The sequence below is a fragment of the Hemitrygon akajei genome, chromosome 6 (genome assembly GCF_048418815.1).
Source record: "Hemitrygon akajei chromosome 6, sHemAka1.3, whole genome shotgun sequence".
NCBI lineage: Eukaryota > Metazoa > Chordata > Chondrichthyes > Myliobatiformes > Dasyatidae > Hemitrygon > Hemitrygon akajei.
The window spans coordinates 92,197,440-92,223,784 of record NC_133129.1 but is presented as its reverse complement, the minus strand read 5'-3'; the positions used below and the strand labels follow the sequence as shown (position 1 = coordinate 92,223,784).

The window sequence follows — 26,345 nt, the reverse complement described above, 5'->3', positions numbered from 1 at the left end:
CTGGAACTCGAGCTCATATATGAAGGATGAAAGGTGGAATATTTAAGAGAAACCTCAGGGGAGGCTTCTTCTCTCAGAGGGTGGTGAGAGTGTGGAACGAGCTGCCAGTGGAAGTGGGTGGATGCGGGTTCGATTTCAACATTTATGAGAAGTTTGGATAAGTACACCTTAAGCACTTGGCCATGTGCCTAGTGATCTAGTTCGAGCCTCAGCTAAGGCAGCGTGTTGTGTCCTTGAGCAAGGCACTTAACCACCCATTGCTCTGCGACGACACCAATGTCAAACTGTATGGGTCCTAATGCCCTTCCCTTGGACAACATCAGTGGCGTGGAGAGGGGAAGGCTTGCAGCTTGGGCAACTGCCGGTCTCCCATACAACCCTGCCCAGGCCTGCGCCCTGGAAACTTTCCAAGGTGCGAATCCATGGTCTCTCGAGACTAATGGATGCCTATTGGATAAGTACATGGATGGGAAGGGTTTGGAGGACTATGGCCCTGGTGCAGGTTGATGGGAGTAGGCAGAATAGTAGTTTGGCATGGATTAGATGGGCTGAAGGGCCTTTGTCTGTGTTGCAGTGCTCTGTGGGTATAAAGCTGACACTGGACTATAGCTGGGATATTGCATCCACCAGACCGAATGGCTTGAAGGGGGTACAGGCCTGGAGTTTCATTGGTTCAATGGTTCCAAGGAGGTGGGGTGGGGGGGATCTCAGAAAAGTGGGGGAATGCTCTTTTGGGAAGAGGGTGTTGATAAATTTGAGTTTGATGGTTTTGTACAAGGAGACCCTCTCCATCCATGCTAGTATCCCTCATGTAACACCATGAGCTCTGATCTTAGCAGCCTGCTCAGGGCCTGTACCTGCTGGAGTTTAACAGAAGCTGGGGGAGGCGCGAGGAGGGGGAGTGGGAAATCTCCATGAGACAGACATGGATAGGGTGTTTCTCATGGTGGGAGAGTCTAGTGCTCCTGGGCATACCCTCAGTCTCTATAACCATATAACAATCACAGCACGGAAACAGGCCATTCCGGCCCTCCTAGTCCGTGCCGAACTCTTAATCTCACCTAGTCCCACCTACCCGCACTCAGCCCATAACCCTCCACTCCTTTCCTGTCCATATACCTATCCAATTTTACCTTAAATGACACAACTGAACTGGCCTCTACTACTTCTACAGGAAGCTCATTCCACACAGCTATCACTCTCTGAGTAAAGAAATACCCCCTCGTGTTTCCCTTAAACTTTTGCCCCCTAACTCTCAAATCATGTCCTCTCGTTTGAATCTCCCCTACTCTCGATGGAAACAACCTATTCACGTCAACTCTATCTATCCCTCTCAACATTTTAAATACCTCGATCAAATCCCCCCTCAACCTTCTACGCTCCAATGAATAGAGACCTAACTTGTTCAACCTTTCTCTGTAACTTAAGTGCTGAAACCCAGGTAACATCCTAGTAAATCGTCTCTGCACTCTCTCTAATTTATTGATATCTTTCCTATAATTCGGTGACCAGAACTGTACACAATATTCCAAATTTGGCCTTACCAATGCCTTGTACAATTTTAACATTACATCCCAACTTCTGTACTCAATGCTCTGATTTATAAAGGCCAGCGTTCCAAAAGCCTTCTTCACCACCCTATCTACATGAGACTCCACCTTCAGGGAACTATGCACCATTATTCCTAGATCTCTCTGTTCCACTGCATTCCTCAATGCCCTACCATTTACCCTGTATGTTCTATTTGGATTATTCCTGCCAAAATGTAGAACCTCACACTTCACAGGAACAGACATGAGCAGGATGTTCTTTAGCTTGTGTGGTCAGTCTGTGGAATTCATTGCCACAGACAACTGTAGAGGCCAAGTCACTGGGTACACTTAAAATGGAGATTGACAAGTTCTTAAATAGTAAAGGTGCTGCGGGAAGAAGGCAGGAGAATGTGGTAGAGAGGGGACAATAAGTCAGCCATGATGGAATGGTGGAACAGAGTCAATGGGCTGAATGGCCTAATTATACTCCTGCATCTCATGGGTTTGTAGAGGGAAGCCACTGCTGCTCCTGGGATTAAAATACAAAGGGAACATGAACCCCCTGGAGTAGTGACGATCCGTAACTTGCCTAAAGACACAGTGGAATTTGGATTCAGATTCCGTCGTGCTCCTTCAGGCAAGTCCCAGATCTTTGCCCAGGTGTTATATAAAGGTTTTCAGAAAGGGTGGGGCCAGAATATGAGGGGAAATTTGTGGAGTGCAGAATGAGTGTTGTCCTACCGGTAGGTGGGATGGACTCTGGCAAATGCTGTTCTTCTCTCCCATGACTGTGCCAGGGTGTCCCCCACCACGAACGGCCTGTGTTCGTGTATCCTGCAGTACCTTCCTGAAAGCCTGTCATCCCTTCTGAATGAGTGCGTCCTCCAGCTGGCTCAGTTTCCCTACCCCACTCTCCAAGGGCCAGCAGTTGGCAATAGCGGCCAGTGGACATTGGCCTTCCTGAGCCCAGCCTGATGGGCCAGTAACCAATTCTCCTGGAGCACGTGATGGCCATGGGGCCAAATTAAAATAATCTGTCCATTCCCTCTCTGTTCATGTTCGTCAAAATGCTTTAATATTGCTATCCTATCTGTTTCCAACGCCTCCCTGGCAGGGGCTTCCAGGCCCTACCACTTTTTTTTAGTAATGTTTTGCCCATATATCCTTTTAGAGTCACTGAGCAAAAACAGGCCCTTCAGCCCATCTAGTCTATTCCATCCTGATCATCTGTCTGGTCCCATCTACCTGCTCCCTGACCATACTCTCGACCGCTCCCATCGATGTGCCTATCCAAACTTCTCTTAAATGTTACAATTGAACCTGTGTTTCCCACTTCCACTGGCAGCTTGTTTCACTCTTCAAAGTTCAAAGTAAATTTTATTATCAGGGTACATAGATGTCACCACATACAGCCCTGAGATTCACTTTCCTGCGGGCATACTCAGCAAATCTATAGGATAGTAATGATAACAGGATCAGTGAAAGATCAATCAGAGTGCAGAAGACAACAAACTGTGCAAATGCAAATATAAACTAATAGCAACAAATAATGAGAACTTGAGATAACAAGATTAGGAGTCCTTAAAGTGAAATCATTGGTTGTGGAAACACGAGGAAATCTGCAGATGCTGGAAATTCAAACAACACACACAAAATGCTGGTGGAACACAGCAGGCCAGGCAGCATCTATAGGGAGAAGCACTGTCGACGTTTTGGGCCGAGACCCTTCGTCAGGATTAACTGAAAGAAAAGATAGTAAGATAGTTGGCTGTGGGAACATTTCAATGATGGGTCAAGTGAAGTTATCCTCTTTTGTTCAAGGACTGTTGGTTGTGGGGTGGGGTAGTAACAGTTCTTGAACCTGGTGGTGAGAGTCCTGAGGCTCTTGTACCTTCTGCCCAATGGTAGAAACGAGAAAGAGCATGGCCTGGGTGGTGGGGATCTCTGATGATGGATGCTGCTTCCCAATGTCCTCAGTGGTTGGGAGGGCTTTACCCATGATGCACTGGGCCAAATCCCTTTATAGGATTTTCCATTCAAAGGAGTTGGTGTTTCCATGCCAGGCTGTGATGCAGCCAGTCAAAACACTCTCCACTACACATCTATAGAAGTTACACCACCCTCCGAGTGAAGAAGTTTCACCTTGAATATTTTACCTTTCACCTCAAACCTGTAACCTCAACCTCATTCAACCTGAGAGGAGAAAAAGCCTACATGCATTCACCTCAATTTGGTGTACCGTATACAATCTCCCTTCTTTCTCCTACACACCAGGGAATAAAATCCTAACCCATTCAGCCTTTACCTAATACTTGGGACCTGAGTCCTGGTAATATTCTTGTAAATTTTCCCTATGTTCTTTTGAGCTGATAACTTTTTAATCTTCTGCCTCGTGCTTTTTTTAAAAAAAGAAAGTCCTCTGGTATTTGGCAATGATAAAAAGAAACCCTTGCTCTAAGTTTGCCCCTTTTTTAAAATTGTAAAGATCTTGCCTATTATCTTCCCTGAAGGCTCCTGGGAATTGTCGTGACACCACAGGAAAATAATCCTGTTATGCTTTGTAACTTCAAAACATGAAACTAATTCAAAGGAAGACACAGGAGTTTGAAATGTAGGTAGAACTCGTCTTTACTTTGAGCAAGGTGCACACGTATAACGTGGTAGTGTGGTGATGCATGCAATTCATGCATTTGTACAGATTATTTAAACAAACAAGAATGCTTAATCAAATAATATATATATTATTTGATTAAGCATTCAAATATATTCATTATATATATATAGTGGCCAAAGGCCAACAGGTTAAGAATTTGGTGCCTGATTGACTTGACTTCAGTATGGTAATTGAAAAGCTTTTGGTGCTGGAGACAGATTCCTGGGAATGGTTGGGTGTATTTAAAGCAGAAGTTTGAAAGGTTCTTGGTTAGTAAGGGCATCAAAGGTTACTCGAGAATGGGGTTGAGAGGGGTAACAAATTGGCCGTGGTTGATTGGTGAAGCAGACTCGGGGCAGGCTGTCCTAAATCTACTCCTACAGTACTGTGCAAAGACTTGGGCACCCTAGAGTTTTTAAAGATATGGATTGGGACGTTATGGCCTTCACGGAGACCCGATCTCAACACCATAGAGGCTGCCTGGGATGACCTGGAGAGACAGCAGCGAGTGAGGCAGACAAACTTTGCAGAAGAACTGTGGCACGTTCTCCAAGATGCCAGGAACAACCGACCAGCTGATTTTCTTATAAAACTGCACGACAGTATACCTAAGAGAACTGATGCAGTTTTAAAGACAAAGGGTGGTCACAATAAATATTGATTAGTGTTTTTTTACTGTATACCACTCTTGTATTTTTTTTTTACTATTTAGAAACACTTCATTTGCTTTACAGAATTTTTTTTACATGTGCCAAAGACTTTTGTGCTCTATTGTATACTGAGGATAGACTCTTGATTAGTCAGGCCATGAAAGGTTACAGGGAGAAGGCAGGAGAATTGGGACTGAGAGGGAAAATGGATCAGCCATGATGAAATGGCGGAGCAGACTCGATGGGCCAAACGGCCTAATTCTGCTCCTATGTCTTATGGTCTGAAAATCCAGCTCTTTAGGTGTCTCTGTGTTCCTTCTCCACTCCCCAAGGACCACTGGTTGACAATGACAACCATTTGGCCTGGACCCTCTTGAGCACAGCCAGATGGGTCAGTAACCACTTGACTTTCAGCACGGGAGGGGGCCCTGCAGCCCATGGTGCATGATGCATAAATCTATCCCATCTCCCAGCGCATGGTCGATAATCCTTTCCCTCCCCCTCCCACCCTCTGCAACCTGGCTTGGTTTCCTTCACACTTTTGTCTGCAGTTATGATTAGCCGGACGTTGGGCCCGGAGTTCGGCGGGAGCATAGGGCTGATGTTCTTCCTCGCGAACGTCTGTTCCTGTGCGGTTTATATTCTGGGACTGGTGGAGGCTATTCTGGACGTATTTGGAGAGCTCCCAAATGCAGGTGAGTCCCCCGTGTCACGGGAATACGGAATTGCCTGTTTCGGTGTGACAGAGCGTTGAAGGCGCACTCTTGGTGTGGCCATTCATCCCATTCTCACCGCCCTCTGAGGACAAGGGAATGTGACCACATTTTGCCGAATTTGGAAATCAGGCCTTCCCCTGCCCACTATGCGATAACCCATGTTGAACAATGACTGGAATTCTTCAACATGCATCTGGAGATCTTTAGGAGAACTGAAAAGACTTTGCCAATAGGTTACAAACAAACTCTTTTGAAGATGTCCTTGATGCTTGGGGATTAGTGCTGATGATGGAGCTGGCCGAGTCACTAAAGACTCTCACAAGTTTCCACAGATGTTCTGTGGAGAGCATTTCAACTGGTTGCGTCACCGTCTGGTATGGAGGGGCCACGGCATTGGATTGGAAAAAAGTGCAGAAAGTTGAAAACTCGGCCAAGTACTTCATGGGCACTTGCCTCCCCAGCATTCAGGATGGCTTCAAAAGGCCCTACATTATCCTGGACATATTCTCTTCACATTGCTAGATAGGTATCTTATGGATAGGGGAATCAAGGGATATGGGGACAAGGCAGGAACCGGGTATTGATAGTAGATGATCAGCCATGATCTCAGAATGGTGGTGCAGACTCGAAGGGCCGAATGGTCTACTTCTGCACCTATTGTCTATTGCTACCATCAGGTACAGGAGCCTGAAGACATACACTCAACATTTTAGGAGCAGGCCTCTAGCCTCCAGTGTCCAGTCTCTAGAATACATAAACCATAAAGTGATTAGTCTGACTCTGCAATCCAAGTACGTAGGGCAACATTCCCCTCCATGATCTCCCAGGCAATGGAACAACAACTGCAAAATGCTTTTCTTATCCTGTATCCACCTCCTATTAACTTGGGATTTCTGGTGCCCTGAGCTAAAGCTGGAAGTTAGATGTGAGAAGGCAGAAGATGTGGAGCATGTGGGTCTGGAGTTCTGTAGAGTCATAGAACACTACAGCACAAAAACAGGCCCTTCGGCCCATCTAGTCCACTCCAAACTAGTCCCATCGATCATCTGGATCATATCCCTCCACACCCCTCCCATCCACGTACTTATCCAAACTTTTCCTCTCATGTTGAAATCAACCCTGCATCCAACACTCCTGCCTGTAGCTGCCATCTTTTGGGGAAGAAGTTCCTCATGTTTCCCTTTACCATTTCACCTTTCACCCACAACCCATGACCTCTAGTTCTAGTCTCACCCAACCTCAGTGGAAAAAACCTGCTTGTGTTTATACCTCTATATCTATACCCCTGATAATTTTGTCTACCTCTTATCAAATCTCCCCTCAATCTCCAATGCTCCAGGGAAAACCTAACCTGGTCAACCTTTCCTCATAGTTCATGTTCCTGGCAATATGTACAGGGAAGTGTTTTAGTGAACCAGTTGCTTTTTACATTTTGGTAGATCTGTGGCGACTTTTAACTGAGAGTTGTTATTTTAATTCCTAATTTCAATTATTTCAGTATAACTTCAGATGTTTTATGACTTATTTCTGGATCAACAGTCCAAATTTGTCTTCTAGTCCAGTAACCTAACCACTATGCTAGCGTATCTCCCAAGCCATGTGGGCTTGGTGCGTGTTTAAGATCACATCAATCCTAATGTATGCAAACATTTGTATTGGGTCTTTGTTTAATTTCTGATCCTTAGGGATCTTCTAGGAGTCAAAAATGGCGAGCAGTCTTAATTCCAAGATTTCAGTTTATTTCAGAGTGCAAACAAACAGGCAAACATAATAGAGAGCTGAGACACTATGCTAAGAGGGTAATTAATACTAAAGCAAAGGAATAAAAGATGGCTCTTCTAAAAAAAAACATCTATCACTTTAATAGATGAGGAAAATTCCTTAGATATTGATAAATCACTTAATAGGCTACATAATTAAAACAATTGCATCACGTGGGTAATGTACTAACTCTTAGGCAATGAAAAAGGAGACAGGTGATAAACTGTTAGTTTAGCAGCTATACCACTTTCTGCCAGTGAATGTGAAAAATATGAGGCTGTTAAAAAGTACGAATCTTACATTAAAAGAGTATTATTTTTAGAAAAGATGGTGGTTTCCAACATTTATGATGAATAAAGTTGCTCCTTTGGCTTCTTCCTCCTACAAAATAAATAGCTTTGCAATCTTTGAACCCTTGTTCTTCAACTACCCCTTGCAGCGGAAACAGACCATAGAGGTATCCACGTCCTCCCACAGAGCTACCTCTACGATGTCCTCTACGCTTCGAGTATCCTATTGCTCTGCTTGCTAGTCTGCCTGGTCGGGGCCCAGATCTACGCCAGGACCAGCTTCCTGATCTTCCTCATGGTCCACATCGTGCTCATCACCATCTTCATCAGTTTCTTTGCCATGAGCCCCAAGACCGTTTGGATAGTTAGACAGTCTGGCAACACCAGCCAGCTCATCCACACCAACTACACGGGCTTCAACCTGGCTACGCTGCAGCGGAACCTTGCGGGTAAGCATCTTTCCTGTCCATCTCCAGACTGGGAACTTCTAACTTAAGTTTCTTCATTCAAAGAGCTGAATGGCGATGTGAGATAGGAGAAGAATGCTTGCAGGCCATGGTTACACTGCTCTTGGGATATTGAGAGCAGTTTTGGGCCCCTCATCTAAGAAGAGATGTTCTGCATTGGAGAGGGTCCAGAGAAAGTTCATGAGAAAGATAATGAGTGTTTGATGGCTCTGGGATTGTACTCGCTGGAGTTAGAAGGATAGTCGGAGGAGGGAGGGGATCTCATTGAAACCTATCAGATATTGAAAGGCCGAGATAGAGTGGGCATGCAGAGGAAGTTTCCTATAGTGGGGGAGTCGAGGACCAGAGGACACAGCCTCAGAATAGAGGGATGCCCCCTTAGAACAGGGATGAAAAGAAATGTCTTTAGCCACAGGGTGGTGAATCTGTGGAATTCATTGCCACAGGTGTCTGTGGAGTTCACAGTTGGGTATATTTAAAGTGGAGGTTGATAGGTTCTTGATTAGTAAGGGTGTCAAAGGTTACAGGGAGAAGGCAGGAGAGTGGCGTTGAGAGGGATAATATATCAGTCATGATAGAATGGTGGAGCAGACTTTATGGGTTGAATGGCCTAATTTTGTTCTTTGTCTTAAGGTCTTTCTCACTAGAGGTGTTTGTGATCAGAAGGAGCCAATTGTCATTGTAAGCATCGCTGAAAGGAATAAGCAATTAAACACGAGATTCTGCAGATGCTGGAAATCTAGATCAGCACACACAAAACTCAGCAGGTCAGGCAGGGAGGGAAATAAACAGTTGATGATGCAGCCCAAGACTCTTCATTAAGGCTGGGCTTATAGAAGGTAGGAACGAGCAGTCCGAGGTTCTTTCATTCATTATGCGGCATGTCATTATAACATGGGCAATCGTCGTCTTTTCCAAGACCCTGAATGTTCTTGGCAACTTTTTCAACAGAAGTGGTTTGCCAATGCCGCCCTCTGGGCAGTGTCTTTACAAGATGGGTGACCCCCAGCCATTATCAATGTCTAATGTCAGTGGTCACATAACCAGGACTTGCGATATTTGTGATGTGCACTGGTTTCTCATACGACCGTCCACCACCTGCTCCCACGGCTTCACGTGACCCTGATCGGGGCTGGGAGGGGGAGTGCTCCTTCCCTCCGCTAGGCTGCAGGTCACCCTTGGGCAAGGTGTAGCACCTGCTTAGCCCCCCCGATCAGGGTCATGGTCGTATGAGCAACCGGTGCAGATCACAAGTCCTGGTTATGTGGCCACTGACACCAGGCAGACAATCTCTGAAGAGTATTGATGATGGCTGGGATCACCTGTCTTATAGTCACTACCCAGAAGAAGGCATTGGCAAACCACTTCTGTTATATAAAAAAAGAAATTGACAAGGATAGCCATGGAATGACCGTGATCACCCACGTCACCGACACGGCACGTAATGACTGAAGTGGGTGGTATCAGGTGTTCAGAAGTCTCACATCCTCGGGGAAGAAGCTGTTACCCAGCTCCTTGCGCTTGGAATGGATTGATCTCCTTCAGACATTACAAAATCTTGAGGAGTATTAGAAATTTAGATTAGATTCGATTCAGCTTTATTGTCATTGTGCCGAGTACAGATACAAAGCCAAATGAAATGCAGTTAGCATCTAACCAGAAATGCAAAGAATAGTGTTATTTACAAAATATCTGTGAATAAAAAGTAAGTGCTACAGCACACAAATATAAAAGTACTGAGACAGTACAATATGGGTGCAATACTGCTTAGTGCTGTGATGTGAGGTTCACCCGGTGTCACAGCCTCAGGGAAGAAGTTCTTCCCGTGCCTGCTGGTGCGGGAGCGGAGGCTCCTGTAGCACCTACCGGGTGGGAGGAGAGTAAAAAGTCCATGGTTAGGATGAGGTGCATCCTTGATAATGCTTTTCGCCCTGCCCAGGCAGCGTTCATGGTAGATGTTCTCAATGGTGGGCAATTGGGTGCCGATAATCCGTTGGGCAGTTTTCACCACACGCTGGAGTGCTTTGCGGTCCGATACGGGACAATTGCCATGTCACAATGAGATGCAGTTGGTGAGTATGCTCTCAATGGTACAGCGGTAAAAGTCCGTCAGTATCCTGGGACAGAGGTGAGCTTTCTTAATTTGTTTTGGAAATAACATTTGAACATATCTGGAAATGCTTAGGAGATCAGGCAGCATCTGTGGAGAGAAATAAACTGTCAACGTTTCAGGCTGAGACCATGGTTTCGGGCTGGGAGCCTTCATCAGGACTGGAAAGGGAGGGGTCAGATGCTGGAATAAGAAGATGAGGCGAGGGGGAGGAGTAAAAGCTGGCGGGTGATGGTGGGGGGGGGAAGATGGGTGGGGGAGAGGTGATGAAGGAAGAAGCTGTAAGGTGATTGGTGGAAGAAGCTGCAAGGTGATTGGTGGAGGAAGCAAGAGGAGAGACCAAATGGGGATTACTGGGGGGGTGGGGGTGGGGAACAAAGATATGAGGGAGAAATTAAAGTTCCAAGTAAATTTATTATCAAAGTATCTATATGTCACATTCACTTTCTCGCAGGCACACTCAATAAATGCATAATAGAATAATAACCATATTAGAATCAATGAAAGACCGCACCAACTTGGGCCTTAAACCAATGTGTAAAAGACAACAAATTCTGCAAATACAAAAAGAAGAAGTAATAATAATATATAAATAAGCAACAAATACTGAGAGCATAAGGTGAAAAGTCCTTTGATTACTGGAAGTTAGAGAATTCAGTGTTCATGCCATCAGGTTGGAGGTTGCCCAGAAGGAGTATATTATCTTCAATCTAACCCAGTAATTTTTTCCCTCTTTCCAGAGAAGCTGTCTGACTTATTAAGTGTTTCCCAGAAACTACAGTTCTTTGTCTTAAGGAATCTTGGGCAGTAGTTTGGCTATTCTTCTGACCCGGCCACAGAGGAATGGTTTGCGGTGGGAATATCCCCTGCCCTGCTGCCGGAGTTGGCGTAGGCGATGTGGGACTGGGCGGTGACTGGGTGCGGATGTTTCTGGGTGAATCCTTTGAGCAGAATTTGGTTTTGTCTTCCAGATAACTACTCGGTAGACTACACCACTGGTACGCTCATGACGTTTGCCACGGTGTTTGCTGTGATGTTTAACGGCTGCACTGGTATAATGGCTGGATCCAACATGTCGGGTAAATACCTCTCGTCTGTGTGTGGTCTCTCCTCTGCCTTCCACTTTTCACTCGAGTAAGAGCATAGAACATGAAGCAGTACAGGCCCTTCGGCCCATGATGTTGTGCTGACCCTTTAACCTACTCCAAGATCAGTCTAGCCCTTCCTCCCTTCCTATGATCAATCACAGCCCTCCATTTTTCTTTCTTCCACGTGCTTATCTAAGAGTCTCTTAAATGTCCCTAACGTATCAGCCTCAACCGCAACATTTAGCAGTGTGTTTCACGTACACACCATTCCATTGTTTGAATAAAAGAGCTACCCTTGGCATCCTCTCCTTCCTCTAAACAATTTTAAAGTTTTGCCCCCTTGTATTAGCCACTTTCACCCTGGAGGTGGGGAGAAATCTCTGGCTGCCCACTCTGCCTCTATCAAGTCGCCTAGCATCCTCCTTTGTTCCGAAGAGAAAAGCCCTAGCCAACTCAACCTGTCCTCCAGTAAGGATCAGAAAAACATTTGGCCCAACTGTGTCAGATTAATTGGCCTCCATCTAGAACCTTGCTCAGATAGGATTCCTAAACACAAGTGATTCTGCAAAAGCTGGAAATCCAGCACAACACACACAAAATGCCAGAGGAACTCAGCAGGATAGACAGCATCTGTGGAGAGGAATAAACAGTCAAAGTTTTGGATCGAAACCCCTCATCAGGACTGGAATAAAGAGGGTCTATTTCGGTTAGCTGCTGGTGACAAGCGGTGTTCAACAGGGGTCAGAATTGGGACCGCTTTTTATGTTATACATCAACAATTTATACATGGAAATGATGGCTTTGTGGCCAAGTTTGCAGATAGGCGCGGAGGGGCAAAGAAGTGGCAGATGGAATACAGTGTAGGGTGGTGTGTGGTCATGCATCTTGATAGAAGGAATAAAGATGTAGACTTTTTCAAGCAGAGAAAAAAATGTTTAAATACCTGAGGTGCAGGATCCCCTAAAGGTTAATTTTCAGGTTGAGTTGGTGGTGAGGAAGGCAAATGCGGTGTTTGTATTCATTTCAAGAGGACTAGAATATAAGAGCAAGGATGTAATGCGGAGGGTTTATAAGGCACTGGTCAGACTGCACTTGGGGTATTGCAAACACCTTTGGGCTCCTTGTATAGGTAAAGATGTGCTGACATTAGAGAGGGTCCAGAGGAGGTTCATGAGAAGGATTCTAGGAGTGAAAGGGTTAACGCTCGGTGGCTCTGGGCCTGTACTTGCTGGAGTTCAGAAAAATGAGGGGAGAGTCTCATTGAAGCCTATTGAACATTGAAAGGCCTAGACAATCTGGAAGTGGGGAAGAGGTTTCCTATAGTGGGTGAATCTAGGACCACAGGACACAAGCTCAGAATAGAGGGATGTCCATTTAGCCCGTGGGTATCTTCTTTCTTCTGCCCACTACACCATCTCTGGCAGCATTTAAGGCTTTCTTCATCATCAGTAGAGCCTGTGAGTGGTGAATCTGTGGAATTTGTTGTCACTGGCGGCTGTGGGGGCCAAGTCATTTAGTATATTTAAAGCAGAGGTTGATAGGTTCTTGATTAGTCAGGATATCAAAGTTTATGGGGAGAAGACTGGAAAATGGGATTGAGAAGGATAATATATTAGTCATGATGGTGTGGCGAACCACTTTCTGTGCAGGCGAACCGGCTCACAAATAGCCAGCGCGCGGGGGGAGACTTTGGTAATGCACCTCTGATGTCATTTACGTCCGGAGAGGGCGGGCGCGAGGGATTAAATGCCAGCGCCGCAAAGTTTGAATAAACTAGTCTCGAAACGACTTACCAACTGCGTGTCGTTATTTCAGCGCTGTGTGTAGCACATCGCTACATTGGTGAGCCCGACGGTCCAAACGGGATTTGGACCAAAGATGACCGACTCTTCATCTGTTAACGCAGTTTTGCTAAAACTGCCGACTTTCTGGACTCTGTGTGGTTTAGTCAAGCAGAAGCCCAGCTCCAGATTCAGCAGATATCCTCTGATTCCATGCGTTACTCTCATGTGGTGAGCGCCCTTGACCAGGAGACGGCCCCCCAGGTTGGGGATTTCATACAGTTGCCCCCAGAAGAAGGCAAATATGAAACATTCAAAGTGCTGCTCATTGGGACCTTTGGCCTCTCACGGCGTGAGCGGGGTGCCCGCCTGCTTCACCTGGACGGTTTGGGAGGCAGACTGCCGTCAGCATTGATGAACGAGATGCTGGCCCTGGCTGATGGACACAATCCCTGCCTCATGTTCGAGCAAGCGTTCCTAGAGCAACTGCCCGAGGACATACATCTGCTGCTGGCCGATGCAGATTTCAGTGACCCCTGGAAGGTGGCGGCCCGGGCAGACGTGCTGTGGAAAGCCAAGAGGGAGAGCATGGCATCCGTCGGTCAGATTACCAGGCCACGTGCCCAACAGCGGACCAGACCAGGCCCGGCAGGTGGGCGCACACAACACAGAGGCAGGACTGATGAGGCCAGTGAACAGTGGTGTTTCTACCACCAGCGGTGGGGCACAAAAGCCCACCATTGCCGCCCGCCCTGCAAGGGCCAGGGCCAGCTGCTGCTAATGACTATGGCGGCTGGCCACCAGGACAGCCTCTTGTACGTCTGGGACAAACAGTCGGGATGCCGCTTCTTGGTCGACACTGGAGTGGAGATCAGCATCTTGCCCCCGACGGGGTACGACACCTGCAACAGGAAGCCAGGACCCACCCTGAGGGCCGCAAACGGCAGCACGATATGGACCTACGGCACCCGCACAGTGCAGCTGCAGTTCGGCTCCAGCTGGTTCACGTGGAACTTCACACTGGCCGCGGTGGCCCAACCACTCCTGGGGGCGGACTTCTTGCGAGCTCACAGCCTGCTGGTCAACTTGCAAGGGAAAAGACTGGTACATGCCGAGACTTTCCAGACGTTCTCCCTGGGTGAAGCCAAGTTGCCGGCCCCACACCTGGACTCTATCACGCTGTCGGACAACGAATTCACCAGAATCCTGGCGGACTTTCCATCGATTCTGGCACCGCAGTTCACGGCAGCCATGCCCAGACACGGGGTACAGCACCACATCCCGACCCAGGGACCACCCCTCCACTTCCGCGCACGAAGGCTCCCCCCGGAAAAGCTCCGCCTGGCAAAGGAGGAGTTCAAGAGGATGGAGGAATTGAGGATCGTACGGAGGTCCGACAGCCCATGGGCCTCCCCCCTGCACATGGTGCCCAAAGCAGCCGGGGGTTGGAGACCATGCGGCGACTACCGCAGACTGAACGAGGCTACAACTCCAGACCGCTACCCCTTGCTGCACATACAGGACGTTGCAGCAAACTTGCACGGGGCAAGAATCTTTTCCAAAGTAGACCTCGTCCGGCGATACCTTCAAATCCCGGTGCACCCTGAAGACATCCCCAAAACAGCACTTATCACCCCGTTCGGCCTGTTCGAGTTCCTCCGAATGCCATTCGGCCTGAAGAATGCCACACAGACGTTCCAGCGGCTAATGGACGCGGTGGGACGCGACCTGGACTTTGCGTTCATCTGTTTGGACGACATCCTTATAGCCAGCAGTTGTCATCAGGAGCATCTGTCCCACCTCCGCCAGATCATTCCTGCCTGAGAGATTTCGGCCTCACGATCAGCCCAGCCAAATGCCAGTTCGGTCTCGATATCATCGACTTCCTGGGCCACAGGATTAGCAAAGACGGGGCAACATCTCTGCCCACCAAGGTAGACACGATCTGCCACTTTGCCTGGCCCAACACGGTCAAAGGCCTGCAGGAGTTCGTTGGTATAGTGAACTTCTACCACCGTTTCCTCCTCTCAGCAGCCTGTATCATGTGCCCTTTGTACACCCAGATGTCAAGTAAAGGCAAGGACATTACTTGGGACGAGGAGACAGCGGCCGCTTTCGTTAAAGCCAAAGAAGCCTTGGCAGATGCCGCGATGCTGGTGCACCCCAGAACGAACGTTCCGACCACCCTCATGGTGGACACATCGGACACAGCAGTCGGTGGGGTGCTGGAGCAGCTCATCGAGGGGCACTGGCAACCCCTGGTGTTCTTCAGCAAGCACCTACGACCACCCAAACTCAAGTACAGTGCTTTCGACCGAGAGCTGTTGGCACTGTGTACTTTCTGTTTAGCATCTATAGGGAGAAGCACTGTTGACGTTTCGGGCCGAGACCCTTCGTCAGGACTAACTGAAAGGAAAGATAGTAAGAGATTTGAAAGAAGGAGGGGGAGGGGGAAATGCGAAATGATAGGAGAAGACCGGAGGGGGTGGGATGAAGCTGAGAGCCGGAAAGGTAATTGGCAAAAGGGATACAGAGCTGGAGAAGGGAAAGGATCATGGGACGGGAGGCCTCAGGAGAAAGAAAGGGGGAGGGGAGCACCAGAGGGAGATGGAGAACAGGCAGAGTGATGGGCAGAGAGAGAGAAAAAAACAAACTAAATATGTCAGGGATGAGGTAAGAAGGGGAGGAGGGGCATTAACAGAAGTTAGAGAAGTCAATGTTCATGCCATCAGGTTGGAGGCTACCCAGCCGGTATATAAGGTGTTGTTCCTCCAACCTGAGTGTGGCTTCATCTTGACAGTAGAGGAGGCCATGGATAGACATATCAGAATGGGAATGGGACGTGGAATTAAAATGTGTGGCCACTGGGAGATCCTGCTTTCTCTGGTGGACAGAGCGTAGGTGTTCAGCAAAACGGTCTCCCAGTCTGCGTTGGGTCTCACCAATATATAAAAGGCCACACCGGGAGCACCGGACGCAGTATACCACACCAGCCGACTCACAGGTGAAGTGTCGCCTCACCTGGAAGGACTGTCTGGGGCCCTGAATGGTGGTGAGGGGGGAAGTGTAAGGGCAGGTGTAGCACTTGTAATTTCCGTCACTTCTGCCACCTCCAACGGGATCCCACTACCTAGCACATCTTTCCACCCACCCTCTTTCTGTTTTCCTCAGGGATCGCTCCCTACGTGACTCCCTTGTCCATTCGTCGTCCCCCCCATCCCTTCCCACCGATCTCCTTCCTGGTACTTATCCTTGTAAGCGGAACAAGTGCTGGAGCAGGGCTTCCCAACTATTTTTATGCCGTGGGTCCCTACCATTAACCATGGGCTCCCAGTTGGGAACCTGGTCTGGAGTTTACAGAGAATGGTGCGAAAAACAAAAAAAAACACATTGGGTGAGCAGCAGTCCTGTGGGTGAAAATGCCTTGTTAATGAGAGGGGTCAGACTGATTCAAACTGCCAGGAAGGTGACAATAACACAGATAACCACGCATTACAACAGTGGTGTGCAGAAGAGCATCTCTGAATGTACAACACATCAAACCTCGAAGTGGATGGGCTACTTCAGCAGAAGACCATGAACATACATAAATACACTCAGTGGTACAGCAGATAGCTAATAATGTGACTATTGAAAGAACATCTGCTCCATAGGATCTGAAATCCCCTAAATACCTCTATTGTGAGACTTTGCCTAGAGCCTATGGAAGTGGGATCTGGAGCCCATTCACTTCCGTTCAAGAAGGTGGCGCAGTGAGAACTGCTGTCTCGGCTCCAGCAGTTTGAATTCAATCCCGACCTTTAGTGCTGTCCGTGTTGAACATGTACATTCTCCCTGTGAGTGTGAGGGCTTCCTGGTGTGCTCCGGTTCCCTCCCTCATCGCCAAGAGGAAGTGCGAGTCAGTAAGCTAACTTACTTTCAGTCCATTACGCCACTGGCGTTTAGCGCAGCAGTGAAGGTCCTCCATCTCTGTCTGTCCGTACCGTCGCACACAGATATGGAAGGATTCTTTTCAGTAGCTGAACAGTTTTGCTTGACCAGTCAGGGTTGTTAGCCCTGAGGTGAACCCCCGAACTTAGAGAACTGGTGGACCACACTTCATCTGGCCTCTACCCTTTGACCTGTTCGGCATGGGTGACCCTTCCAAGAACTAAGCATAAAGCCCTGACTCCAGCCAACAGAGCTCCGGGTCATTGAGGCACTCAACCCTCCAAACCATGAAGAGGTTGTGATCCTCCTGGATAAGTAAACTAACTTCTTAGTTTGTTAGAGATTCTTAGAGATAGGATCTGTGGGCATTTAGAGAATCATGGTCTGATCAGGGACAGTCAGCATGGCTTTGTGAAGGACAGATCGTGTCTAACAAGCCTGATAGAGTTCTTTGAGGAGGTGACCAGGCATATAGATGAGGGTAGTGAAGTGGATGTGATCTACATGAATTTTAGTAAGGCATTTGACAAGCTACCATACGGTAGGCTTATTCAGAAAGTCAGCAGGCATGGGATCCAGGGAAATTTGGTCAGGTGGATTCAGAATTGGCTTGCCTGCAGAAAGCAGAGGGTCATGGTGGAGGGAGTACATTCAGATTGGAGGGTTGTGACTAGTGGTGTCCCACAAGGATCGGTTCTGGGACCTCTACTTTTCGTGATTGTTATTAACGACCTGGATGTGGGGGTAGCAGGGTGGGTTGGCAAGTTTGCAGATGACACAAAGGCTGGTGGTGTTGTGGATAGTGTTGAGGGTTGTCAAAGATTGCAGAGAGACATTGATATGATGCAGAAGTGGCAGGTGGAATTCAACCTGGAGAAGTGTGAGGTGGTACACTTTGGAAGGACAAACTCCAAGGCAGAGTGCAAAGTAAATGGCAGGATACTTGGTAGTGTGGAGGAGCAGAGGGATCTGGGGGTACATGTCCATAGATCCCTGAAAGTTGCCTCACAGGTAGATAGGGTAGTTAAGAAAGCTTATGGGGTGTTAGCTTTCATAAGTCGAGGGATATAGTTTAAGAGTCGCAGGGTAATGATGCAGCTCTATAAAACTCTGGTTAGTCCACACTTGGAGTACTGTGTCCATTTCTGGTCGCCTCACTATAGGAAGGATGTGGAAGCATTGGGAAGGGTACAGAGGAGATTTACCAGGATGCTGCCTGGTTTAGAGAGTATGCATTATGATCAGAGATTAAGGGAGCTGGGGCTTTACTCTTTGGAGAGAAGGAGGATGAGAGGAGACATGATAGAGGTGTACAAGATATTAAAAGGAATAGACAGAGTGGACAGCCAGCACCTCTTCCCCAGGGCACCACTGTTCAATACAAGAGGACATGGCTTTAAGGTAAGGGGTGGGAAGTTCAAGGGGGACTTTTTAGAGGAAGGCTTTTTACTCAGAGAGTGGTTGGTGCGTGGAATGCACTGCCTGAGTCAGTGGTGGAGGCAGATGCACTAGTGAATTTTAAGAGACTATTAGATGGGTATATGGAGGAATTTAAGGTAGAGGGTTATACGGGAGGCAGGGTTTAAGGGTCAGTGCAACATTGTGGGCCGAAGGGCTTGTACTGTGCTGTGTTGTTCTATGTTCTAACTGGCTGCTATAAATTGCCCCTTATGTTGTTGTTGTTGTAGAACTTGTAGTTAGTTAATGGAAGTATGGGAAGAACAAAATAGGATTAGTGTAAATGGATGTATGATGGACGGGCAGGCATTTAAGGGCAGAAAGGCCTGTTTCTGTGCTGTATGAGAACAGAGGTATCCTGGGATTCATGTCCATTGACCCCTCGAAGTTGGCAGCTGTTTAAGAAGGTGTATGGTGTGATGTCCTTCATTGGTCAGGGGAATTGAGTTCAAGAGCCACGAGGTAATGTTACAACTCTAAAACTCTTGGAGTATTGTGTTCAGTTTCTGATTGCCTTGTATACAGGATGGATGTGGAAGCTGTAGAGAGGGTACAGAGGAGATTTACCAGGATCCTGCCTTAGGATTAGCGAACATGTCTTATGAGGATAGGTTGAGCGAGCTATGGCTTTTTCTCTCTTTGGAGCGTAGGAGGATGGAAGGTGACTTATCACTTTTACCCGTTACGCCGCTGGCATTCAGAGCAACAGTGAGTGTATGTCCTCCATTACTGGCGGTGTTCACAGCTTCCTTCATCGTGTCAGTAGCTTCCTGGTAGAGGTGTGTCAGATGATAAGAGGTATAGAGTGGACACCCAGAGCAGAAATGACTAATACAAAGGGGTATACATTTAAGGTCATTGGAGGAAAGTATGATTTGGTGGGGTGGGGTGATATCAGAGGCAAGTTTTTTTAAAAACAGAGTAATGGGTGCATGGAACCAGGGGTGGTGGTAGAGGGAACAGTTAAGGGATTCTAAGATGCGCACATGGATGATAGAAAAATTGGTGGACTATGTAGGATGGAAGTGTATGATTGATCTTGGAGTAGGTTGAATGGTCAGCACAAGATCATGGGCCAAAGATCCTATACTGTGTTATCCAGTTTCATGTTCTATGTATCTAAGATAGGAACACTTTTCTGCATACATCTTTGTAATCTCTTAAACCTTTGAACACCTATCCTGACGCTTGATATTGTAAATGCCCTCTGTTGTAACGTGAACAATGTCACCAGAGAGATGTGGCTGGTAGATATAAAAGTAGTCTTTTATTCAACAAAATGAGACACTCTCTGGAGGAAGAGGCCCGTTGGACCCAATATTACATGACATTTTATATGCCAAAGATCAAAGAACAATTCTACAGTATGCTTCCTTTGAATTACATATTGTTTTCACACACCTCCTTCTTTACACCCACAGTCCAGACACCTGTAATGAATGTTTATCAGCATTGTCTGGTTTTCAATGACCCGATGTGCACAGCTCCAGGAAAACTGTTGTCCAGGGCTGCATTTTAAATTTAATCTACAATCCATATTCAGATCTAAAGATTGGTTGCTGAAGTTAATAATTGCTATATGCCCTAACTCCAGAATGTGCCCGAACACCTCCGATGGAGTAACTGATGGCCTTTTCATGGTGTTGTAAAACATAGTTCAAACGTGTGAATGACAAACTCCCTCCAGTGTATGGTGTAGGTGAAGCCAATAGCATACTCGCCTTATTTCTGTCCATCAGTGGTAAACCTCACTTGGTATATCCAGGATCCTTTTTTACTGCTGCCTGCCTTTTATGATATCATCAAATGAACAACTTTTTTGTTAAGGTTAAATAGTTTCCGGTGGCGGGGTGTAGATACGTCTCTACCAAAGGAGGTGTAAGGCGCCCCCTCTCTCTGCTGGCCCGCAGCTCACACTTGGGCGAGGTGTATCACCTGCTTAGCCCCCTGAGCAGGGTCATGTGAAGCCATGGGGGCAGGTGGTAGATGGTCGTTTGAGCAACCGGTGCATATCCCAATGTTAAACCTTACTTCTAATTATTACCCGTTACCCGCAAGAACACACAGCACTACGGAGGATAAAGCAACAGCTTTTTATTTAGTAGCTCGCTACTATAGAGAGAGCCCTCCTTAGGCACACACAGGGGCCCATACCGGAGGTTTCTCTCCAAAGCACAGAGATACAGAGTCTTAATACCACTTTTTGTCACGTATGCAGGAAACAATTTTTTTAGCTACCCCCATAATCACATGCCCAGCAACAGTGGTATTTCGAGACAAGGATCACTTGATCACCTTAAAAGGCAGCCAAATTCAGACAACTGGGACAATGTGTGCAGTGAGATAATTCCTCATTTTTCTAACTGTTGTTTTGCATATTTGGAAACAAAATGTATCAAACCTTTGTCTAACAATTTATGGAACTAGCTTACGAGACAAAGAGCGCCATTTTAATTCTTGCAGGAAGTATGTGACAAATAAGCAGAACTCAGTCCACAAAACGTAGCATATTTGTCAGTCTAAAAGCAGCACAAACAGATTACTCAGAACAAACAGAAGTCTGCAGTTATTTCCAAGAGTCCAAAAATCATTTCTCAACCCTTTAACATCTCACCAAGATCTGGTTATGTGACAACTGGTGCCAGGCAGACAATCTCTGAAGAGTGTTGAGTGTTGATGGCTGGGGTCACCTGTCTTGTAAAGACACTGCCCAGAAGAAGGCAATGGCAAACCACTCCTGTAAAGAAGTTTGCTAAAAACAATCATGGTTATAGAAAGACCATGGCACCTAATGATAATGATGAATGTGCCTGATACAACCGTGTATCGTGATAGAGGCAAGTGGTGCATTTGGTCCTTAAAGACGCATTTCACTCTGGAGTACTGACATTGTCAAGTGTTCTGCACCCCGAGGTTTGCTTACTGAAGTTTTTTCCATTTGGTTTATGCTAGATTAGGGCACGACCCGGGTTCAAGTCCACCATTGTAGCCTAGTGGTTATCGTAACACTATTACAGTGCATCTTTGGAGTGTGGGAGGAAACTGAAATGCCCGGAGGAACCCCACATGGTCACAAAGAGAATCTATGTACACATTACACTAACTATATTCTTGTAAAATGGCCACGAACAACAAGTTTTATGCCTGACTTCCAAAGGATTGCGAAAAGACCAGGATCTAACAGCTGGGGGTACCAGAGAAGTTCTTCCTCTTGTGTGCATTTTAAATACAGATTGAATGCTGGTCTTTGGGCTGCTTCAGGCTTTTCTCTTTTCCAGGGGACTTGAAGAATCCGAGCTATGCCATTCCCAAAGGGACGATCATTGCTGTGATCTACACCCTGCTGGTTTATTTCCTGCTCTTCCTCATGGTCAGCTTCACCTGTGACAGGTGAGAAGCTCGCGGTTTTTGAGAAGGCAATTTGGGTGTCTTGGGAGCCTCGAGCATAGAACACAGAAAATACACTGGGTGGCTACCTTATTAGGTACCCCTGTTCACCTCGTTAATGCAAACATTTAATCAGCCAATCCTGTGGCAGCAAATCAATAAATAAGAGTATGCAGACATGGTCAAGAGGTTCAGTTTTTCAACCAAACATCAGTATGTGGAAGAAATGTGATCTGAGTAACTTTGACTGTGAAATGATTGTTTGTGCCAGATGGGGTGGTTTGAGTATCTCAGAAACTGACAGGAAGGGGACAGTAACTGCAATAACCATGACTGACTTACTGAGCATTTTTTTAAAAATTACTAATTTTTTTTCCAAAACTAGGTTTCTAAAACTTCTTTTCAGTAGATCTCAGCCCGAAACTGTTTATTCCCTTCCATAAATGCCACCTGACCTGCTGAGTTCTTCCAGCATTTTGTGTGTGTTACTTTGGATTTCCAGCATCTGCAGAATTGTAGTTAAGAAGAAATTAGTTCTTTTATTCTGCATCCAAAATTTTATTTGGTAATTTGTGAATTTCATAAGGGTCAATTTCTGTTCTACTGCCAGAATGTGGTGGCCGCTTCATCATCTGGTATCGGGTGGGAGGGGTCACTGCACAGGATCGAAATCAGCTGCAGGAGGTTGTAAACTCAGTCAGCTCCATCATGAGCACTAGCCTCCCCAGCATCCAGGACACCTTCAAGGAGTGATGCCTCAAAAAGGCAGCATCCATCATTAAGGACCCCCATCATTCAGGGCATGTCCTCTTCTCATTGTTACCATCAGGAAGGAGGTACAGAAGCCTGAAGGCACACACTCAGTGATTCAGGAACAGCTTCTTTCCTTCCACTATCTGATTTCTGAATGGACATTGAACCCATTTCCTGCTTTTTTGTACTACTTATTTAATTTAACTTTTTAGTATGTATGTGCTTACTATAATTTACAGTTTTAAAAGTTGTGCGTTGCAAAATACTGCTGCTGCAAAACAACAAATTTCATGACATATGCAGCTATCTTAAACCTGATCCCGGAGGTTACCTGTATCACAGATGGGCAATTGATACAGAGAGAAGTCTCGTTACCCGAAGATGTTGCCTGTTATCTACCATGTCCCCTTGTATTGGCAGGGAGTTTGGCCATCCAGCTCCTCCCAAGAGGGGCCCATGGAACTCACCTGACCTCCCTGAAGCTGGACTTTCCCCTCTTGCTTCTCCTGGCCATGTGCCTGGATCACTCCAGCTAGTGATTCCCTGCCTATCGTTAACAGGTCTCACCTTTTGTGGAATTCGTTGCCACAGTTGTGGAGGCCAAGTCCTTGAATATTCTTAAGGCAGAGGTTGATAGATTCTTGACTGGACAGGGCACGAAGGGACATTGAGAGAAAGCAGGAGGCTGAGAGGGAAAATGGATCAGCCATGATGAAATGGCGGAGTAGACTCGATGGTCCAAATGGCCTAATTCTGCTCCTATATCAGAATTAGAATCAGGTTCAATATCACCGGTATATATCGTGAAATTTGTTAACTTTGCGGTAGCAGTACATTGCAATACATGATAAACGTTGAGAAATAAAGCTGAATTACAGAGTATGTCTCTTTAAATAGTTAAGTTAAAATAAGTAGTGGAAAAAACAGAAATGAAAAAAATAGTGAGGTACTGTTCACGGGTTCAATGTCCATTTAGGAATTGGATGGCAGAGGGGAAGAAACTGTCCCTGAATCACTGAGTTTGTGTCTTCAGGCTTCTGTGCCTGCTCCCTGATGGTAACAATGCGAAGAGGGCATGTCCTAGGAGATGGGGGGGTCCTTAATGATGGCACCACTCCTTGAAAGTGTCTTGGATACTATGGAGGCTAGTACCCATGATAGAGCTGACTAATATTACAAATTTGTGGTACTTACTGTGCAGTGCAGTCCCCCCATACCAGATGGTGATGCAGCCAGGTAGACCTCTCTTCAGGGTACATCTGTAGAAGTTCTTGAGTGTTTTAGGTGACAAACCAATCTCCTCAAACTCCTAATGAGATATACCCACTGTCTTGCCTTCTTTATAGCTGCATCAATATCTTATGGTCTTGTGGTCTTTCTTTGTGTGTGTCTCTCTCCATCACTGGCTAGGATGCTACTCCAAGGAGATTACGGCTTCTTTCGGCAAATCAATGTCTGGCCGCCGTTTGTGGTCATCGGGGTGTATGCAGCCTCTCTCTCTGCCTCCATGAGCACTCTGATAGGAGCATCGCGGATCCTTCATGCCCTGGCCAGAGATGACCTGTTTGGTGAGCAGACTATCCATCGAGTCTCAGGAAGGCATTGTGGATTTGTTTTTGGGGAGGGAGCACATTGGATTTTAAAAAATGGCTGAACCTTTTTGAGAGCCCTCTCTTGCAACATCTTTCAACTCTTAACACTATGTTCTTGATTGTTAAGGCCCTTGATTAGTCAGGGTGTCAAAGGTTACAAGGAAAAGGCGAGAGAATGGTGTGGAGAAGGATGATAAATCAGCCATAATGGAATGGCAGAGCAGACTTGATGGGCCAAATGGCCTATTTCTCTTCCTACAGTGGTGCTAGAAATTTTGTGAACCCTGTAGAACTTTCTTTATTTCTGCATAAATATAACCTAAAATATGATCAGATCCTCATGTAAATCCTAAAACTAGATAAAGTTGCCTGATGCGTTCTCCCTGTACCGAGTGTGGATTTAGAAGAATGAGGGGAGGATCTCATTGAAACCTATCAAATATTGAAAGGCCCCGATAGAGATAGCTAGGGTGCTGGGCTGGAGATGCGTCTACCAAAGGAGGTGTAAGGCGCTCCTTACCTCCACTAGCCTGCAGGTCACCCTTGGGCAAGATGTAGCACCCGCTTAGCCACCTCCCCCTGATCAGGGTCACGTGAAGCCGTGGGAGCAGGTGGTGGATGGTCTATGAGCAGCCAGTGCAGATCACAAGACCTGGTTTTGTGACCACTGAGGAGTATTGATAACGGCTGGGGTCACCCGTCTTGTAAAGTCACTGCCCAGAGGAAGGCAATGGCAAACCACTTCTGTAGAAACATTTGCCAAGAACACTCATTGTCACGGAAAGACCGTGATGGAGTATATCATATGACATGGCACAGAACAGACTCAATAGAGAGGATGTTTCCTGTAGTGATGACCTCCAGGACCAGAGGCCACGGCCTCAGAATGCAAGAATGTCCCTTTAGAACAGAGATGAGGAGGAATGTCTTTTGCCAGAAGGAGGTGAGTCTGTGGTATTCACCATAGCCACAGGTGGCTGTGGAGGCCAAATCACTTGGTATATTTAAAGCAGGCGTTGATAGAATCTTGATTAGTCAGAGTGTCAAAGGTCTCAGGGAGAAGGCAGAGAATGAGGTTGAGAGGGATAATAAACCAGTCATGATGGAATTGAGGAGCATACTCGATGGGCTGAATGGCCTAATTCTATTCCTAAGTCTCACAACAATGACGAGCCACTTTGTACCAGAGGCAGCCAGGAGAGGAAAACAAATTCTTTCCCACTATAAGAAGCTGTAAAGCTCCGGGAAAAGGCCATGAATTCTAGCTCCTGTATTGATGTCGAAGCTTCACCCCAAACAGTAGCCTTTCCGTTCCTCCCCACCCATTCCAGGTTGTGAGGTACAGAGATGTTCAAAGTAAATTTATTATCAAAGTACATGTTTGCTACCATGTAGCCTGAGGCTCATTTTCTGGCAGGCGTTTATAGGCAAAAGAAAATGCAACAGAATTTACGAGTAACAATACACGGACAAAGACGGGCAAACAATGTAAAAGAAAGCAAATAAAAATACTGAGATGATGAGTTGTAAAGAGTCTGTGGAAAGTGAGTCTGTAGGTTGTGGAATCAGTTTTCAGTAGTGGTGATTGAAGTTATCCACAACCGTTCAGGAGCCCGATGGTTTAGTGTAATAACTGGTGGTGCGAGACCCAAGCGTCTGTACCTCCTGTCCGATGGTAGGACAAAGAACCAGAGGTGGAGAGGGTCAGCAACTTTAAGTTCCTCAGTGTTATTATTTCAGAGGGCGTAACCTGGGCCCAGCACGCAAGTGCAATTACAAAAAATGCGTGACAGCTCCTCTACTTCCTCAGGAGTGTGTGAAGATTTGGCATGATATCTAAAACTTTGACAAACTTTAATAGATGTGTTGTAGAGAGCATATCGACTGACTGTGTCGCATTTCAATGATGGGGCAAGTGAAGGTGAGTGCAGTTATCCCCTTTTTCTCAAGATCCTGATGGGTGAGGGGTAATAACTGTTCCCGGACTTGGTGGTGTGAGTCTTGTGGCTCTTGTACCATCTTCCTGATGGAGGCAGTGAGAGGAGAGCACAGCCTGGGTGGGTGGTGGGTGTCCCTGACGATGGATGCTGCTTTCCTGTGACAGAGTTTCATGTAGATGTGCTCAATGGTTGGGAGGATTTACCCGTGATGGACTGGGCTGTACTGAGTACTTTTAT

At 46.6% G+C, this 26,345-nt stretch overlaps 1 protein-coding gene across 1 annotated transcript in view; it reads left to right on the top strand.

Annotated features, from left to right (window-relative positions):
* Window positions 1-26,345, top strand: part of slc12a9 (solute carrier family 12 member 9) — a 118,683-nt gene that overhangs the window by 66,748 nt on the left and 25,590 nt on the right. The window contains exons 3-7 of the mRNA XM_073048856.1: window positions 5,387-5,530; window positions 7,752-8,051; window positions 11,151-11,258; window positions 21,715-21,826; window positions 23,987-24,144. Coding sequence (XP_072904957.1) covers window positions 5,387-5,530; window positions 7,752-8,051; window positions 11,151-11,258; window positions 21,715-21,826; window positions 23,987-24,144 — 822 coding nt within the window. The remainder of the gene's footprint in view (window positions 1-5,386; window positions 5,531-7,751; window positions 8,052-11,150; window positions 11,259-21,714; window positions 21,827-23,986; window positions 24,145-26,345) is intronic.